This window comes from Chenopodium quinoa, unplaced genomic scaffold, assembly GCF_001683475.1.
Source record: "Chenopodium quinoa cultivar QQ74 unplaced genomic scaffold, ASM168347v1, whole genome shotgun sequence".
In the NCBI taxonomy this organism is placed as follows: domain Eukaryota; kingdom Viridiplantae; phylum Streptophyta; class Magnoliopsida; order Caryophyllales; family Amaranthaceae; genus Chenopodium; species Chenopodium quinoa.
Genome location: NW_018743292.1, coordinates 555,990 through 575,452, shown reverse-complemented (window position 1 = coordinate 575,452; position 19,463 = coordinate 555,990). Strand labels below are relative to the sequence as shown.

General features: G+C 32.8%; 3 protein-coding genes and 1 non-coding gene across 7 annotated transcripts; 3 read left to right on the top strand and 1 right to left on the bottom strand.

Annotated features, from left to right (window-relative positions):
- Positions 1-823: 823 nt before the first annotated feature.
- On the top strand, positions 824-4,323 carry LOC110736146 (pentatricopeptide repeat-containing protein At5g15300-like). Of its 4 annotated transcripts, none has more exons than XR_002514206.1 (3): positions 824-2,822; positions 3,194-3,272; positions 3,436-4,323. XR_002514206.1 is itself a non-coding variant. In XM_021916299.1 (2 exons), exon 1 carries the CDS (start codon positions 1,226-1,228, stop codon positions 2,846-2,848), a length of 1,623 nt encoding a protein of 540 aa, XP_021771991.1. In that variant the 5' UTR covers positions 824-1,225; the 3' UTR covers positions 2,849-2,875; positions 3,194-3,273. The 4 variants fall into 4 exon arrangements, 1 of the variants encoding a protein (XP_021771991.1); XR_002514204.1 differs by having other exon boundaries at positions 3,433-4,323; XR_002514205.1 differs by having other exon boundaries at positions 3,362-4,323.
- TRNAS-GCU lies at positions 963-1,044 on the top strand. Its single transcript has one exon. It is a non-coding gene; the product is annotated as a tRNA-Ser (tRNA).
- Positions 4,324-7,736: 3,413 nt separating the features above from the next.
- On the top strand, positions 7,737-9,782 carry LOC110736145. The gene is made up of 2 exons (XM_021916297.1): positions 7,737-8,329; positions 9,074-9,782. Exon 2 carries the CDS (start codon positions 9,121-9,123, stop codon positions 9,511-9,513), a length of 393 nt encoding a protein of 130 aa, XP_021771989.1. The 5' UTR covers positions 7,737-8,329; positions 9,074-9,120; the 3' UTR covers positions 9,514-9,782.
- A 2,346-nt stretch (positions 9,783-12,128) lies between these two features.
- LOC110735997 lies at positions 12,129-13,910 on the bottom strand. Its single transcript, XM_021916163.1, has 4 exons — positions 13,797-13,910; positions 13,464-13,543; positions 12,792-13,070; positions 12,129-12,590 (listed from the first exon to the last, which is right to left on the bottom strand). Exons 1-4 carry the CDS (start codon positions 13,812-13,814, stop codon positions 12,551-12,553), a joined length of 417 nt encoding a protein of 138 aa, XP_021771855.1. The 5' UTR covers positions 13,815-13,910; the 3' UTR covers positions 12,129-12,550.
- Between the last annotated feature and the right edge of the window lie 5,553 nt (positions 13,911-19,463).

The window sequence follows — 19,463 nt, the reverse complement described above, 5'->3', positions numbered from 1 at the left end:
GGTGTGGCAACTTTTCTCTAAAACCACTAACACTAAAATCATTTTTCGAGGGGGCCCCAATTAATCTCAAAGATTAACGTTTCACTTTATCTCCTCTTACAAATTTATGCATTGATTTGTGTGTCACTTTATTATTTTCATTTTATCATTTAAAAAATAAAAGAAAATGATTATATTTACAGATTTATCGCAGTGTGAAACTTGAATTTACCCTCATTTTTCAATTTTAATGCGCACCAAAAAAAAAAAATCAATTTTTATCCCCAAATCCCATGATAAACACCATTTGTTTATTTTGGAGATTAATTGAGGCTTGCTTCATGTAGAACTAGTGTAATAACACAATTAACATTGTTTAATGTACAATGGAGACTAATTCAAACTATCGTTATGGTTAGCAAAAATTGATCCAGCTTAATAGCCTGACGTGAAAATAGTGAGTTTGGATTGAGCTTTTTGACCAAATTTATTTAAAAACCGTATAAGTAATTAACATCATATTAATAGGGGTATATAGGTAAACAAACATTTTAAGAATATAATTGTCATCCCACTATTCTTAAGTGTTTTCTAAAAAATTTTAAACGGATACTCCCTCCGTTTCGTAATAATCGCAACACTTTGACTTTTGCACTATTCATATGTGTACTTTGACTCTATTTTTTTTTATCATTTTTATAAAAAAAATATATTGCCATGTAATATATTTTTGGATTAGCTTTTAGGTACATTTTCTTTAAATCAAGTTTTATACTTCTCAATAATATATTTTTACAATTATTAATGATGAAAGTTGTGCATGTGTCGATCAAAGTGTTGCGATTGTTATAAAACGGAGGGAGATATAAATTGAAATATGGGTTAAACGGGTCAACCCAAACATAGTACAAATCAAGCTAGGTTGAGAAATTGAAGCAGAAAACTTGAATAATAATTTTAATTTAAGATAACAATCAATAAGAGACGCTTTGGCCGAGTGGTTAAGGCGTGTGCCTGCTAAGTACATGGGGTTTCCCCGCGAGAGTTCGAATCTCTCAGGCGTCGTTTAAATACCTTTTTTTCATTATATATCAATGTATGGCGCCAAACTTAAATTTTCTCTCTCGTATTTCAACATTTTTTTTTTTTTTTTTTTTTTTTTGGTTTCGCTTAAATGAGATACTGTCAGATAAATTTTTCTTGGTTTTATCAGAAATTTTAAAAATCTAGCGAAAACAAAGCTATTATGAAGTTATCAGCATTGTTTAGGCCATATAAGTTGTCATATGATGAACTTTGCTCAGTTTTGCAGAGATGCACGAAGTCAAAATCATCAAATTTAGCCAAGCAAGTTCACGGGATGTTGATAATAAGTGGGATTGATATGTCCAGAATGTCATTGGATGCAAAGATTTTGGGTGTATATGCAAGTTGTGGTAATCTTAGGTATGCACACCAACTGTTTGATAAAATGTTAAACCCTAATGTTTTTGCTTTTAATTGGATGATTTCGGTTATGGCTTTTCATGGAAATTGTGAGGAGGCAATTGGGTATTTTTCTTTGATGCAAAAGATGGGAACTTTACCTAATAAGTATACACTTTCGTTCGTCTTGAAAGCTTGTGTTGGTTTGTTGGATTTGAATAAGGGAATGGAAGTTCATGCTGTGATGAATAAAATGGGTTTTGAATGTGATGTGTTAGTTTGCAATGCTTTGGTTGATATGTATTGTAAATGTGGTAAGATGCAGTATGCTCGAAGGGTCTTTGATAGAATATTGTGTAAAGATGTAGCGTCTTGGACGTCCATGATTTCTGGATATAGTAATGTAGGGAAACTTGATGAAGCAATTGGATTGTTTGAGCAGATGAAGCTGGAAGGGTTGGAGCCAAATGATTTCACATGGAGCGCCCTAATAAATGGGTATGCTCAGAGTGGAGATCGCGATGGTGCTCTTGTGCTTTTCTCTCGAATGACTAGAGAAGGGTTGTGTTGTGATTTGATTACATGGAATGCATTAATTTCTGGTTTTTCTCGCAGCAATCAACCTTTTGAGGCTCTAAAATTGTTTAGGGACATGTTAGTAGCTGGAATTAGACCCAATTATGTGACTGTAACTGGGCTGCTTCCAGCTTGTGGATTGATGGGATCAGTTCAAAGAGGAAGGGAACTTCATGGCTTGATATACAGACTGTCCCTTGATGTCAATGTCTATGTGGCTAGTGCTCTTATTGACATGTACTCAAAATCTGGAAGTTTCAAAGCTGCAAGAACTGTATTTGAAGGAACTCGTGTCAGAAATGTTGCCTTATGGAATGTTATAATTGGATGCCTTGGAAAGAATGGTGTTGTTCATGAATCCCTGCGATTGTTTGAAGAAATGCAAGAACAAGGTTTTCAGCCAAATGAAGTGACTTTAGTTTGCGTTCTTTCAGCTTGCAGCCATGGTGGGCTAGTTGAAAAGGCTATGGAAATCTTTAGGTCCATGAAAGATATATATCAAGTTGAGGCCAACAAAGAGCACTATGCTTGTGTTGTTGACCTTTTATGTCGTGCTGGGGATGTAGAAGAAGCTTATGAATTGATCAAAAGGATGCCAATGGAAGCTACAGAATCAATTGTTGGGGCTTTCTTCAATGGGTGTAGTGTACATGGAAGAAAAGACCTAGCTGAAAAAATGGCAGACGATCTTTTGAAAGTAGCCTCAAAGAAACCTGGAGCTCTTGTGACATTGTCAAACATACATGCGGCTGGAGAAGAGTGGCAGGAAGTCCAAAATGTGAGGAAGTTGATGAAGGGGAAAGGGGTTTACAAGAAGCCAGGTTTTAGCCTTGTTGACAGAGGTAATTCATCACTTTTGAAGTCATAGGAAGAACTAATGTGGACCATGGGCCAGGTAGAACCTCATAAAATGTGCTTATATGTCTTTTGTATGCGTCAATATTGTTGTCTGTGAATGCTATGGAGTACAATGCTACTTTGCTATGTAGAGTTTAATAGGAGTAGTTTATTACTTCCTCTGATTTTCCAGAAAATACCCTGATGGATTTGTTTTAAAGGTCGTTCTCTTAAACATCTAATTGTCTGCTGAATGTAGACATCAGATTTTTAGAGTTACAGAATTGTAAAAATTTTGCCCATATAAAGATGTTGTTTGCTTGTGTTTTAGAAGCAACGCTGCAACGGTGTTCATTTTCATTTTTATTATGCACAGAAGAGTTTCCTTTGGAGCAATAGTATGGACGACACAAAGACATTGCTACAAGCCAACAAATGAGAGTTCAGAGATGAAGGTTAGCATATAGATGTATAGGAATCTGATTAAAAGTAAGGCACACTGCTGTTAATCCATAGATTCTAATTAAACTATGCTTGTATTCAGGTTAATTGCAATTCTGCATCAAAATCTGTGCACTTTTTTTCACTAGCACCTAATCTTCATCTCCTTTCCAGCAGGCATGTTGCAAAAGGTTAGTTGCAAAATTGTGGCAAGGCTGGCTGGAATTTGACTGTTGCTGTAAAGATAGTACTCATGAGCCACAACAAGAAGGGTTGCCAAAGGCTAGCTGCCTGATGAGCTGTAAATTGTACAAAATTATACTGCTTTTAATTTGTGGTCGATCGATTGGTGCAAGAACAGTCAAACTGTATCAGGGGCAAAAGATTCATTCAACTATACAAGTACTTCCTTTCCCTCAATTTTCAGGTGATCTAAGCCCTATCTTTCTAACACCAACATATTCATGGTGGTGCTGTGGTGTGGCTCTGGTGAAACATGGTCTGCTACTCTGCTGTTTCTAGTGTTTAATAATATGTGATGGAGCTCAGTTTTGAGTACTTCAAAATGTATAGCCAAGCCCAAGCATATTACTGTGAAGTCTGTGATATACTGATTGTCTAAGTATTGGAGTTGGAAACTTGTGACTTTGAGATCGTATTTAACTCACTACTAGGGTCTCTTGGAGGCTCCCTGGCTTATCAAGGTTCTAGGATTTGATTGGTATGAGGAAAATTCCTTGAGATAGGGCCCCTAAGGAAGGCTAATATCAACCAGAAGATCATTAAGGAAAACCCACATGTGAATTGTTGTCCCACATTGAAGAACAAGGAGGATGATCAATACACGAGTATGCCAGCGGGAAACTTCTATTGCCAATTAGTTTTAGAACGAACTCTACATATAACTTATATGTGGTCAGTGGTCGGACATAGACATCATCTTTAATCTTAATTCAGTACAATATAAAAGTGATATTTTTCTTCACACTTTCATAATTACCAACTGATATTTTATATTTCTGTGAATAATCTGCTAGATACTTTGCTTGAGATTTGCTTATATGTTTTTTTTTTTTTAAAAAAAAACACTTTAGCTAGCTGAGGGCAGAGAGGCCCATGCATTGATTAATGAAGTAATATTTTAGGTGTTAGAATTGAAGGTTAAGTTATGAGTTGCGTGGGTGCTTTAATTGCTGGAGTTTTGCATACTCTTTAACACCAACCAAATCAAACACAAATAGTGGGACCTGATTTTATTTTTGTTTTTGTAGAAAGTTCTTAAATGTAATCTGTGGGTGTTGCCTCTGCTAAAGTACTTTGCGACTTTATGCCGATATGTATGACTATCAAGATCTATCATATCGTACTACACTAGTGACTACTCTGACTAGTGTGCATTGCTGCTAGTGTTGTTGTCCTTTATTACGGAGTACTCCCGTCTTTTAACTAATTTGAATTTTATTTTATGGTTTTAAGATGTGTTTGAAATTATTGATATCGTCAACTCTATGAGTAAAAAAATTAGAGCTATTTTACATAGAGCTAGCAAAAAGTTGTGTCGTGTCATGATCGTGTTTGATCCCGTGTCAATTTCATGTTATTCACATAAACTATATAAAATGTAGGATAATTTCATTATTTGACCATTTTATCTAAATGGGTCATGTTCAAGTTGATTTTGTGACGTGACGTGACGTGTCGTATCGTGTCCACTTTGTATATTCTTTCAGTTTCTTCATGTTCGTGTTATGCCAGTTTTGGTCGTATTTTAGTGTTGTGTCAGTAGGGCTGCAAACGATCCGGGCCGAGCCGAGTTTCAGCCTGTTCGAGCTAAGCTTGATAAGTATTATTCGTGTTCGAACTATCTTGAGTTTGAACGAGCTTTTAAAAATCTTGTTCGAGCTGGGCTCGTTAAGAATTTGGCTTGTTCGAGCTTTGTTCACAAACGTACTCGTTTGCATTTCGAGTTTAAGTTCGAGTTTGAACGGGATTAAATCGGGCTTGACTAAATAAACGAGCCCTAATTTGTTATTGAAAAAAATGTTTCCTTTTAAATTTTAACACAACGGAGTTTTCTTGCCTTTACATGATGAAATAAATAGTACTTTCTTACAAATATCTATGAATAAAAGATATATAAATTGTCCGAGTTTTAATCGGATATTAAAAAAACTTATATTTGGACTTAAACGAGTTGTTCATGAACATTATTGAGTCGAACATGATGTTGTTCGAGCTTTGTTCATTTATTTGACGAGCTTAAGATTTTTGTTCAAGCTTGTTTGTTAGCTTAATAAACGAGTTTTGATCAAGCTTTGACCGAGCATGTTCGCAAGTAGTTCACGAACGTATCAGCTCATTTACACCCTATGCGTCAGAGATTATCAGCTCTATTTTACATGATTATTTATTTATTTTATAGATTAATGTGATTTTTTTGTTTCCCAACTTTGACCAAAAAAATTAAATTTGATGGGAATCTATTTGGTTGAACTGTTGAGGGGGAGACCGGGGAGTACTTGTATCTTTTACTTCTACATGAAACTCAGTATGCTTAGTAGTTCAACTCATGTAACACATATTAAAAATTGTACTAGCTGGAAATTCTAACTAGGTTTGTTGACCTTCATGCTTTGTGTACTAACACAACGTAATGGAAACTTTTGTTAAGAAGCTTATTTAATTTTGAATTCATAGGGGAGGGCATGTTCGGCAAAGTTATTAACAATATTACAAGTTGTAAATTGTTGTTTTTATTGGTTATTTTAAAGCAACAAATGAACTGCAAAGTATTTTTTTAGACTTGCTACTTAATTCAACGATCTCAAATTATATTCTCTTTAAAACTTTTTAAACAAAAAATTCCAATATATTATGTATAACAGTACTTCCTCGTCTCTTTCATCCGCTCTTGTAGATCTTGTTTACTCCATTCAAATATAATTTTTAATTTTTAATTTTACCAAGTTGACGAGAGCGAGATTGATTAGACCAAATAGGGTTACATACTTCTTATAAGACAATCCGTGATTCCAGGGTACGAGTTGCTTATAGTAACAATGTTAGAGTTCAATGCAACCCCTCATATTTACCATTATATCAATATCATTGTCAAAGTACCTCTTAGTTGGATTCTCCTACTACATTTTGCGGTCATTCAATCTCTACGGAGCACCCTTATTTGTTTTTATAAGGACAATTTTATGGGGCAAATTGATTTATCTTAAAAGTAAGAAGATAACTTCCATGAGACCATGACTCCATCACTATCATACAATATATATATTATAATCCTAAAAATAAATATATTTTCATGAAGATAAGTTGTCATATTTTCGATGTTCTAAAATTCCTTTCTTTATTTTATGTTTTCTATTCTACTAGTACCCTGAATCGTCATGCATTTTTAAGATTATATTAGTATTAGACCTATTAGTATATTATTTTTGATGTATTCTATGATTAATTGAATATACCTCCATAAAATAAAGCAAAAACTTGTAAGAATCATCATAGAACAACTAAACTTTTAAGAATGATTTTATTCTATTCTTCAAATCATGCTTCCAACCATCAAGGTTGATGCTTGCTATGTCTAAATTATTTTACATGCTTTATGATTAACATCCGTGATTTATGGTTAAATTTCGATTATTGCTTACATTTTTCAAAATAATTAATGACGATTTTTAATAATATTTTTCCTTTAAATATGATACTTGAGCATTTGGTATCATCTTATGAGTTTAAGGTATGGATTTAGAAATTTAAATTTTGTATTAAATAAACAGGTAAGGATTTTAGCCAATTCAAACTCATAACTCATCCGAGCATACCAATTAATTTTCTAAAACTATTTAAACTATTTATGCGGAGTACTTATTATAATTGATTTTAATTGTTCAAATTTGATTTTTAGCATATTTACAAGAGTATTAGCTTGCTATAAAATAATACGAAGTATTGATTTTTACAGATTAAAACTATTTGAATCTAACCATTATTTATATATAAATGCAAATCAAATTAAGTTGGATATAATATAAATTCAACATATTTAAATATTGTAAAACAAAAATAAAAACTTTTTTTTAGCAAACAAGTGTAAGGTAAATTTAGCAAAAAAAAAAAAAAAAAGAAAAAAAAGAAAAAAAGAGATGCATTAATAGTTAAGGGTGTTACGTCCTAATAAACCCAAGAGTTAAAACAACTACTTAAACTAGAGGTGTAAATCTGCTATCATGCAAAGTATTTTATTTTTTTTTTATTTTTTTTGTCTTAATAAGTATTTTTAATAACAAGTTAGACTTTAATAATTTTGAACGATAAAATATACACAGGTATACATTTAAAAATAAAATGAGATGAACACAGAAAGTACATATACTAAGTACTCCAAAAGACTAATATAGTAATATCCAATCATCCATAAAATTATAACAAGTCAATTTTACCGGGTCTACTCTTGCCACACAAGACAACGCTCCAAAAGCTCCATTCACACTTACATAGTTACATTGAACTTAAACAGTTTTTAAGTTAACCCCTTTGTTTCCTTCTTCCCCAAGTCCAACCCTGATTTCATAGTCAAACTAATCTTTACCCTTCTTTGTGCTATAATATTTTCAACTCTTCAAGTAAACTCCAAAAAAAAGTGGTAAATAAAGCAGCAAATTTCACTCCCCCTCAAAAAAAATACACATTACAGTCCACATTTTCTACACCAGCAGCAGCAGCAGAAGAAGATATCCCTCTCTTCACTCTTTCTCTCTCTTCTTTCTCTCTCCTCTTTTTGCTTCATCTTCTTCTCCTGGGGCTGCTTATTTCTTGCATCATTTAATCAATCTTTGTTTTTTAGATTCTTCTCGAATAAATCTTCTTCGTTTTCCTCCCCTTTTTCTGATCTGGGTTTTTCTTTCTGATTATTACACTTATAAAATCAGAAGAAAAAAAAAACTGTAGAAAAAGATTCAAATTTTGGGTTGATTTTCAACTGGCTTTTTGTTCTCCTCGACTAATTTCAATGATTGTGAAGAATATGCGCAAAATTTGTTCTTGCATTCAGTTTATAGTTAGTTTCCTCCCCTTTTTCTCTCTCTGTGTAATGGTATTTGTTTTTAATTTTAATTTTATTGTTTGGGAATTGATTTTTTGTTCATCTGATTGAATTTACATCTGTTGACTACTTTGCAATTCTGGATCTATTGAATTAATTTGCTGATTGTCTGCAATTTTTATTTTCTTGGAATTTGTGAGGCTATTAATTTCAAGATGTTGTCTTTATGCATTATTGTTCCTTATATAATCGAGATTTTAATGTTTTATATTCAAGAATTTGAAAGTTTTTCAACTACTTAATCACTTATCTCTGCTTTGTGTTTCTATTATAAGTTTAATGTTGTTTTCAATTTTAATGGCATATTATGTTTTATAATCATATGCTAATCAGATTTCTAGATTGAATCATATTGAATGGGATTTGAGGGTTTTAGAATATGTTATATCTTTGAATATCAATGTAATTTTATCTGCATGTTGGATTTTGATGCACTGATTTATCATATTGTAAATTTTGGTTATGATTCAAAGTATATTAGATTGTTCCTTAGAAAAGCAAGAGGGAGATTAGATTTTAAGTCTAATATTATGTAAATTTGTGACAAGTTTTTCTTAAGATGAGATTTAGCTTTGTATGAGATTAATTTGCATCAATTTTGAATTCAGTGATGTGGGTGTTTTGGTATTTATTTGAGGCATCTAAATAGTTGAGCTTTAATTGATAAATTGGAATTGGGTTTTGCTTGTTCTTTGACAGAGAAATCAGTTCATTGCTTGAATTTGCTATTTGTGGGAGTTTGAGTTATGGGGAGAGGTAGGGGGAAGGGGAAGAAGTTGACTGTTACGAGCCACGATGATCCGGGGAGTGGCGAAGAGGAGAAGATCCCTGCCCAAAAGAGAAGAGGAAGACCTCAAAAGCCATTGAAGGATGAGGTTGATGATGAAGATGTAGTAGGAAAGGTAGAAGAGGAGGACAGTGAGAATAAGGATTCAAGTATCACGACCGCCATTGAGAGTGGTAAGAAGAGGAAAAGGAGCTCTCCATCAAAGGAGAAGCAGAGTCCTGTGAAAGAAGAAAACAGTGTTGGAGCTACCTTAGTTTCAGAAATTTCAACCAAGCCTAGTGGGTTTCGGCATATTGGGAGCAGGAGGAAAAACAAGCCTCGACGAGCAGCAGAAGTCGGGGTTGAGTGCTAGTGACATAACAAGTGATACATAATTAGTTGAGCTAGCTTGAGCCCCATTTTGTTAATGGATAGATTTGTTCTTGGGCTCTCGAGTCATCCGGTAAGGCGCGCCTGAAACCTTTCAGGCTTTTGCATTCTTTTGTCATTTGCCCTAATATTTTGGCTGCTTTTCATTAGTTATCTTTGATATTTTTTTGCCGATTATCCAATCATACTTCTTGTAATTTCTTACAATGACTATGATAATTGACATGTTACTAGCTGGTTTTTAGCATTCAATTGGTTTTTTTTGCTATGCCTTGGATCCTACTATATTGATATTATACTATCTGGCTTTAGATAGAAATAGAATTCAGTTTTCTTCAGATTTCCAGTTCATAAACCTCTGGAAAAGTCCTTATATGCAAGTCTATCTTCTCCTATCATGTGCATGTTTTTGTTTTCGAGTGTCTCCTTGCATCATTTGTTCATTTGACAGTAACATGATGTCGTGACAGTAAGTTACTGCCCTCTTGTGTAAAACACTTGTGCTCTTCATCTTTTTATCATGTGTGCTAATGAGGGGTGATTGCTTATAAAGTGTGTCGTTGAGAATCGCCTCTTCTTAAGGCCCAAGTTATACCTTTCAGGGAGAATTACACTGTTGAAATAGGATAAAATTGGACTACACTTGGCTTATCTATGAACTGTGATTTAGGGACCAAATACAATATATATATATATATATATATATATATATATATATATATATTTTTTTTTCGGTGTGAGAGCTTGATTAAGATATTGCTTGAACTTGTGATGCAAATCTTGGCATCGAAGTTTGGTGATGTTCTTTTCTTTGCGATGATGATGCCCTTCGATTTTGCATGCAACTGGGGCATCAAGGGACGATAATGGTCTTTATGAAAATGCCCTTCTGGGTAGGACTCTAGTCTCTTTGGACACCATTGCCCAGTCAATACCTAACTTAAGGCCTTCCTAGGCATTCTTAGTAGAGCTGTCAAATTGTTTGCTCGGGTTAGTTGTGGGTATTGCTAATTCGAGGTCAATTAGCAAATATAAGCTCAGGTTAGATAAATTCGGACAAAACAAATTGAGTAGAATAAGCCCCTTAGTTGGTCGTTGCTCTATTTCGTTCTAGAAATCGTTATGGGGCCAAATTATAGGCCATGATTCATGAATGTAAATGGAATGGTTGAATTTTCAATTTTGTGATGATTCTTGATTTGAATGTGTGATACACTGATACTGTAGGAATGTAGTGGAAGAAAAGTGTGACCCCTTTATAGGCCAGGGGGATTGGAAACTGGGTTCATAGGTGGTTCTAGCTTATAGTACTACTAGTAGTTTGACAAATTACTTCGAAGAAAAAAAAAAACCTTCTTTTAGCAATATAGGTTACCAAAGTAGGAAAAAAAGCCTATTATCATGTATCTTGACATTCTTGACTAAGAACATAGATCAATTGAAACACTACCCTAAATAGTACCATCAAATTCAAATTACACTACCATAAACATTATTTTAAGGATCATACTCCGTAGTAGTAGAATTGTCGATAAGTAACTATAGATAGGTGCTAACAACAACTAATTTTGCCAAACATTCGTTGATCATCTTTCATTAAGACAAAAGTGATCGACTAGAGTATGGAAATATTCCGAAGGGCAAGTTGGTAGAGGACAAAAGAGGAGTCTTATAAAAGTAGAGTACATGTTGGGTGGATTAGATAATCTATAAGTAGAAGACTTGGATCTGATGAAAGTAGTAATAACAAATAAGAATAGAATAGATTAGATTAGTATATCCGCGGCCTACCAAACAAAATTTAAATTTGGAGTTTAACAGCCACTCACCCACAACTCTTACACGTTAATTGCCATTCTACTACTTGTTTCTTGCTCACGCCTTTATTCACTTTTGTGGTCCTTACTATCTAATGTACTCATTATTTTACTTTTAAATTTTATCTTATTAGTTCTATAATACTTTAACCATATTTTTTTTGAAAAAAAAAAATAATTCTTTGATTCTTAAACTTAATTTTAAGATTATAGGAGGAAAAAAGAGTGAAGTTTTTAAATTTTTTTTAATTTTTTATTTATTTTTTATTTTTTTAATTTTTTTCGAGCTCAAATTATAAGAGCTCCCCACTCTAACCAATTTTATGGTAAGAAGCAAGCAACCAAACAAGAAAGTTAGGATAGGATAAATCCTAATTAAAAAGATAGAGTGAAAATCACCCAAGTTCGTTTGCTTTTGCTCGGGAGAATTGAGTTCTTTGCTTCAACTCTTGGACATACGTATTACATATACACAAATGATACATACAACAGTGCACTTTTTTGCAATGTCCACGCCATACTTTATGTCATGGTTTACTTTTTATTAGGAATAGTGGCGCAGCTGGATCTCTATTTCGCAACAAAATATGAAGTACTTTTTTCGTTCCATAAATATGAGTATTGTTTAAATTTGTTTTGATATATTTACCTGCACTTTCGAAGTATGAATTCATATTCACATTACCAAAACGTTGCAAAAGGTAATGAGACACTTTGAAGACGGAAGAGATATTAGTTGCATTAGCCAATTGAAGACTACTCCAAAAAGACTGCTTAAAGTGGAAAGTGGACTAACATTTTCCGGCATTGCAACAGTACTAAGAAATGTAAGTTTGACGTAAAAGTAAGCCCATAGGCCATCATGCTAGCATTAATAAATTAATGGGCTTAGCCCATCATTGCCTGTTAAATAATTAAAAAGCCCATAAACTTCACAATTCACATAATAAGTCCCCTTTTTCTTTTTTTTTTTTTCTTTTTTTGACAAGCACATAATAAGTCATTACTAATAATTTACTCCGTAACATCAAAGTTTATGTTATAGACATAAAGCTAAGTGAAAGCTACATGTTTATTTAATAAGAAAAAAAAATTGAAAGAAAAGAAAGAAACTATAGTTCCTTTTCTTATCTTTAATATTATTTACAAACAAAATGATGTTCTAAGAAATGGTTGATCAAATACTTGTAGCATCCAATAACATCAACTCTTGATCGACTCCAAAGTTTCTGCATGCCTAGATCTACACCAATTAATCAAACCATTAATAAATAGTAAGATCACGAATGTGATACGTGTAACACAGTTTCATTGTTTATGTATGTAGTGTCTAATTACATGTACAAGGACTTGTGAGAAAGTAACATCACGAATGTGGTACGTGTAACACACACTAAAACTCGAAAAGAATGAAAAATAGAGATGGTATGTATGTAGTACGTACCTGGTGTAGATATTGCCATTAACAGGGTTAGGAACGGTCTCTTTGCCTTTGTCTTGGACATGAGCAACCTTCCTTAAGAAAGAGTTGTCCACATATCTACCACCATGATTAACAGCTTGCATTGGATTTTCTAATTCATTGATCATTTCCCTCTTTTTCTTGTTGAAGTAAACATTAGGGTTGTGCACCAATTGTTGATATCCTGTGTGAGAGGCTATGCCTCCTGCTATAATCACAAATCCTGCTACTATGTATATGGGCGCGAAATCTGCCCTTATCCTGCATTTTTTTTTTCATGTTCTCGTACACATCAATTCATCGATCTATGGTAAATAACAATTCCTTCCATTTTTAAACACGAGTTCAAAGTTAGTTTAGATTACGTTGATATATAGATTCATACTTTTTAATACTTCCCTAATGTTATCTTTTGAACAATATCATGGTACAAGTATCTCATTTTGAAATTTATGTGTTCGCGATCCCATTTTGCAACACGTAGTTCCAACTAATCATCAAAACATTCAGAATAACTTATTTTCTTATAGAAATCATTTATAGTTTGTCACTTTTTCACTAATGTAAAATTAAACGCTTAATATTATTGGGTGGGACAAAAAACAACATGATAATCTGGTCAAAGAATTGGAAAAAAGAAAATAAAAATGTTACCACTTAGATTTGGGAGTGGGAGATGAAGCCGTGGAGAATGATCTGGTCTTTTGTTGCATCATTGATCTCATCAAATAACCCTACAAAAATAATCATTATATCTGTTGTCATTTGACCCCCCAAAAAAAGGGAGAAAGTTGTGACAAATTCCGGGAAAATAAAAGGCAAAAGAATCATTTTGCAAATAACAATATAAATCATCATAAACAACCCTTAAACAACCCAATCATCATCATCATAATTCTTATTAATAAGATCAATTTCTAATTAATCAACACAAATTATGTAATTAAGTGATTGACAAGAATTATAAGTAAGAGAAAAACTTATTACCGATGCCCTATGAGCCATTCTTTTTTATCTCTTTGGTGTTAATTGAAAATGCAAGAAGTTTAGCAATTATTGATCGTAAAATAAATTTATACTAGATTGAATAAAATTAGGAATATAAAATGTTTTTATGATATGAAAATGAATATATACGTGGCTTAGGGATACAATACAATTTACTAAAAATAGTAAAGAAAATTAGGAATTAGGAAAGTTGGTTATTATTCAGTTTAGTTTCGTAAGTAGTATTGTGTTAGTTTCTATGACTTGGCGCCATTCTCGGATTATTTGTTTCAAATTATAAATGGTTTTTTTTTTTCCTCATAATTTTTCATATTTTTTTTCATTTCTATTTGTTTTTACATTCTCCACAGTTTTAAGGCTGCCCCCTTTATGTAACTACTCATAGACGGTATTTCAGGTATCGGTGGAGGGTGGCAAATGGCAACCTAATTTAAGGACGACGAAAAAATTTATATTAATCGTGCTATGATTATTTATGACCATTGCTCGCTCTCACCTCACAAGTCACAACCCCGGCCCTCACAGGCTCACAACGTCTAATTTATGAAAGGTTGGTTATTGGTCCAAAACCGTGCAATGCAATAATTACCCTTACCTTAAACAAAGGAGATTAATTTATGAATAAACCTTATGATCAATATATTTTTTAACAACATTGGACTTAATTCCTTAACACCATTTTTCCAACTCTTCATGTCCTCACCCTCAATTCAAATTTGATATTATTGTCTAACATTAAAATATTCATTTGGCCATTTTATTATGTGTTCCAATCCTCCATATTATATATCTATCGATGCAATTTGTTTACTTCTTATACTATATATCCAAATGTAATTTAGGTTATTTAGCATGATAATAATTAAAATTTTACCATTAATTCATCATAAAGACATAAAGTCACAAAGTGGCATACTTTCTCTTTTTTCTTTTTTTTTTTTTTTTTTTTTTTTTTTTGGGATAGGGACTAACTACTTAGCTAGGGACAAACTTTTTTTTCATTATTTTTTAATTTTTATTTTTCAGTAGATATTGAATGTAATATATTCATGTATAATAATGTAGCTAAAGACGTGTGCATGAATCCTTTCGAAGCTTTCGTGGCAATAGTATCATACTTAGCTTACATCATGCATGCACGTATATTAATAATTTCTTCACTTATTTACACATTCAAATCAAAACGTTCCAAAAGTAACATTTTCAACTCAATGATTTAATCAGCTCACAATTGTATTATTAGCTTAACTATATTAAATAATTACAAAAGCTTAATAAAATTATTAACTCCAACATTATTATTAAAAAAATACGTACCGTTTGTATCCTTTACGTCCACTTGATAAATACGGAGTATTAAATTTATAAATTCCAAGTTGTTTAATTTCTTACTTCTTACAAGGATGAGAAAATAATAATGAGTAGGACTTTAAAATGAAAATTAAACAAAATATTACAACACATGCAATAAACTTGATGAAGCAATCACACCGTCTTTTGCATTTCTCTTTTGTCATCATGAACAAATATTAGCTAGTTTAATTTTCCCGATAAGTATGTAGCCAATGACATTCGATTTCGTGGTGTCAATGAACTCGGTACAACTGCTTATTGTAAACTCTATCTATGAAGAAGAACCCCAATTCAACCAAAAACAAATGAAAAGAAGAAGAGCACCAAGGAAAGTACGTAGTAAAAGAAAATTACAAAAAGAGAAATAAAATTGTTCAAAAAAAAAAAAAAAGGTTTAGTAGAAGTAAGCAGAAGATGAGCCCGTGTCAAACCCGTCAAATACCGGGTCGGATACAACCGGCATCTTGCTAAAAAGCGGGCTATGTTGCATGATTGAATGATACGGGTTATTGTCGTTTAGGATGGTCGTCGTCCCATTACTTGTACCACTCATATTGGGTTCGGTACTAACTATGTTATCGAACCCTACTGACCCAATCTGGCTCGAGAATCCGATAAAGTCCGGGTCATTTCCGACCCATTGACTCATATCCACACCCATACCCAAATCCATATCAATACCCATACCCATACCGAAGCCCATGTTGTAACTCGAAGTAATATCCGGGGGCAAAGGGGGAAGTTCAACTTCTTTGGTAGGTTCATTATTTTGAACACAAGGTTGATAATTGTTATTAATGGGCTGAGGATAATTAGTATTACTCCAACAGGCCCAAAAGTTTTGATCAGTTGGGTTGGGCTGGACTTGGGCCGAGGAAGGCCCATTAGTGAAAAAGATTTGGTTAAGGTGAGACTGGTCGTCCGGGGAGAGAATGGATGTGACCGAGGACCCCGCCGGGGAGTCAGAGTAAACAAAATTGGTTCGGGCCCTAGACGGGCCTCTCATGGACCGGGCAGCCCGGTCATAGGCTAGGGCAGCTTCCTCCGCGGTGTCAAAGGTGCCAAGCCAATGACGCTCCTTTGTGGTGGGGTCCCTTATTTCGGCTGCATAGCGCCCCCAAGGACGTCGCCTCACCCCCAAGTATCTAATAGTACTCGGGGGTGATTCTTGTTGTTGTTGGTTGTGTTTTCTTTTACTCCTAGGCGAAGGAGTCTTTATTGCCGTATTTGAGTTGGTACTCATGCTGCCAAGGTATTCCATCTAGAAATAATAATTTTAGGTTCGCGTCTGTTTAACAATAACAGTAACAATAACAATAACGACAATGATATATACTACTTATTATATAGTATAGTATGAAGATATAGTAGGTATGTCGTAAGTGAGAAGTTAGCTAAGTCTTAAGCACTTTGACTTAAGAGTGAGTAGCTTAGAAAGAGGAGAGAGAAAATGAAGAGAGAGAAAGAGTTTGTGTTGGGATAATTGTGAGTGTGTGCTTAATTTGAAGTTGCTTTAATAGGGGACGACTGAGGAGGGTATGTGTCCTTGACAATAAAATACTCGGATCACGCATCCTTCTACTACAGGTCACACTTAAGGCAATAATTAACAATTAAGTGCCTTTTTTAATTACTGTAATAATTCTTCTTTTGTTTTTCTAGTTTACTTAATCTACTGGTCACTTTCTCTCTCTCGTATAAATGTATAATAATGATAAGCATCATCACTATTTGAAATTAACACGTAGTACATAAATAAACAATTTTTTTAATAGGTTTCATGTCATTTAATTTGAAAACAGTTCTAACTTTAGTTCTCTTAAATTGATATTGAGAATAGCTAGCTCGTTCAAAATCTAACTAATCTATTCAAATCTTACTAGCTAAATATTTAGTATTTACTAATTTGAATTTAAGCTGCGTCAAGCTCTAAACAAGCTAGGTACGTACTCTATACCCAAGGATCAAATCTATTATAATTGGCATGGTGCATAGAGAATTCTTTCTTAAAATTTTATGATCGATTATATTATGAAACAAATATCTAAAAGTCTGACATAAATAGTATATAAGTATATTATAGTATATGCAAAATCAGATTGGGGAAATGATGAAAACAAATTGATGGTCCAAATTACAGTCTACAAATTCAGACTACAACTCTACTAGTACAATTGTACAGTTAGTTAGAACTAGAACTAAAACGTAACTAACCCTGAACCCTAACCCTCAATAATAGCATTACGTTACGTCGTTACCTATCTAAAAATGTACTAAGCTACTAAAGAGGTACTTTATATAGCACTTTGGAGTACGATAACTTTAAGCATGAGTTACATGAGTTCAAATTTATTGTAGCTTAGGCAAGCATTACACGTAGAATTACTATATCCGTTTTATAATGATCTTTACATTTACTAGCTAGCTATTTGCATGTACACATATTAATAATATAGGAGATCGAGAGTGTTGACATATATGGTGATGAGTACTGAGTAGTAGATAATAAGAAACAGGTAACAAATATTAGAGGAAGAGGGTGAAATTTAAAGATGTTTATTGTAAGAAATAATAGGGATAATGTACTATAGAGCTAGTGAGTGAATAAATTTAACTTGTTGTACAGAGTCGTCCGGTCGTGATTGATTTATTTTAGCTATATAGTAGTATAAAAACTAAGCATATAATGTCTTTAGTATGTACATACAAGTGTATAAAAGCTCAGCTCGTAACTATTTTAAATATGATTTTGGAGGTCCAAGCAATCATACACTCTCCTTATTTTTTAACCCAAGATCGGCCACTACTTATTAAAATTAATTAGTTGCTTTATTTTGCATGTGATTTCCTACCATAGTTCCCAATTATATTACTATATGCTTCGTATCAACATTTAGTAGCTGATCATAAGGGTGTACTACGTAAGATATCCACCTGTTAATAATTAACCCCAATATATGAATGTAATTGTACATTATGAGCATGCATGCTGCCTTTAATTGGCTAATAGACGAAAGCAATAGGAGTTAATTTTAAAAAATGGTTCAAATATATTGAAAAAATTAATTCTTAATTGAATAAAATCCAGAATAGATTGATCTGATCTTCACCATATGATTGCTAGAAGCATGGGATCAACTACCAACAATCATTGCAAATGATGTACCTGATCATATGATCTCATGATTATCACCAATCATACATATATCAATACATGCATGAATTAGACTTGTGAACTAATTAATCTACCTTAATTTAGTATTGATTAAGTATATTGTATGATTATTAATGTATAAATAGTGTACTATTAAGATCTATTGATGATTGGTCTTGTGATATGAAATGATGAAATAAAAAAAATCTAGTGATTAATTTCATGAAGATACAGCAAATGATGGCGATTATCATGCGTTTTGATGAGTAGGGCAAGGTTGACAATGACCAAATATGAGTTAATGAGAGAGTTTAATCATAGGAGGAAAGAAAAAAGTAAGTGTTAAGATTTATGAAAGAAGATAGATGATTAAAAGGGGATGATTACAAGAAGAGTAAGCTAAGTCTCATCTATCTTTTGGAATTTTTTTTTTTTAATTTTTTTTTTTTTAATTGATGAAAGATACACAAGTGAAATTAAATTTGTCCTCTTATCTCAACAGGTGAGATACAGCAGAGTGTATTAGAAGCGACTAATTAATTATATAAATACAAAATTATATCAAGTATAATTCCCTCTGCCACTATTTACGTGTTACATATTGTAGCGTAGTCATTTACATAAACAAGATTATGATATAGTGTAAGTAAAGAGGGGGAAAAAAAAATTAAATATGAGAACCAACTAACTCAAGAGATTTTTAATAGGGGTGTAAATTGGATGCCTTAATAAAAGGGCAAGTACTAAGGACCAAGTCACCATGGGACATTAGATAAGCCATTGAGCCTCAGATTTTAGTTACATACTTTCATGAGATATTTATTTTAGTTCTAAGACATATTCAGAGAAAAATAGAAAATACTTTATACGACAAGTGTATTTGTGTAAAAAATCTCAAGCACTACTTAACCACAATTTTATTAAATTGAATTTTATTATAAATATTAATTATAACGTTCTATTAAATGGTTTGGATAAAGCATCTGACCTAGTAATCATATGAGATTAATTTCAATTATTTGAAGTGACTACGCTGAAATATATTTAATTTACTTGAAAACACGTGCTAAGTGACTCATGTTAAAGGCTTAAAATTAGCTTTAATTTGAACTCTCCTCTCACATGAAGATGACCAATAT

Excerpts from the sequence above, each read along its gene's own strand:
- LOC110736146 (XM_021916299.1), top strand. The coding sequence starts at position 1,226 with ATGAAGTTATCAGCATTGTTTAGGCCATATAAGTTGTCATATGATGAA.
- LOC110736145 (XM_021916297.1), top strand. The coding sequence starts at position 9,121 with ATGGGGAGAGGTAGGGGGAAGGGGAAGAAGTTGACTGTTACGAGCCAC.
- LOC110735997 (XM_021916163.1), bottom strand. Across the intron at positions 13,071-13,463 it reads CCCACTCCCAAATCTAAGTG|GATAAGGGCAGATTTCGCGC; the intron begins GTAACATTTTTA and ends AAAAAAATGCAG. Across the intron at positions 12,591-12,791 it reads AATGGCAATATCTACACCAG|ATCTAGGCATGCAGAAACTT; the intron begins GTACGTACTACA and ends TAATTGGTGTAG.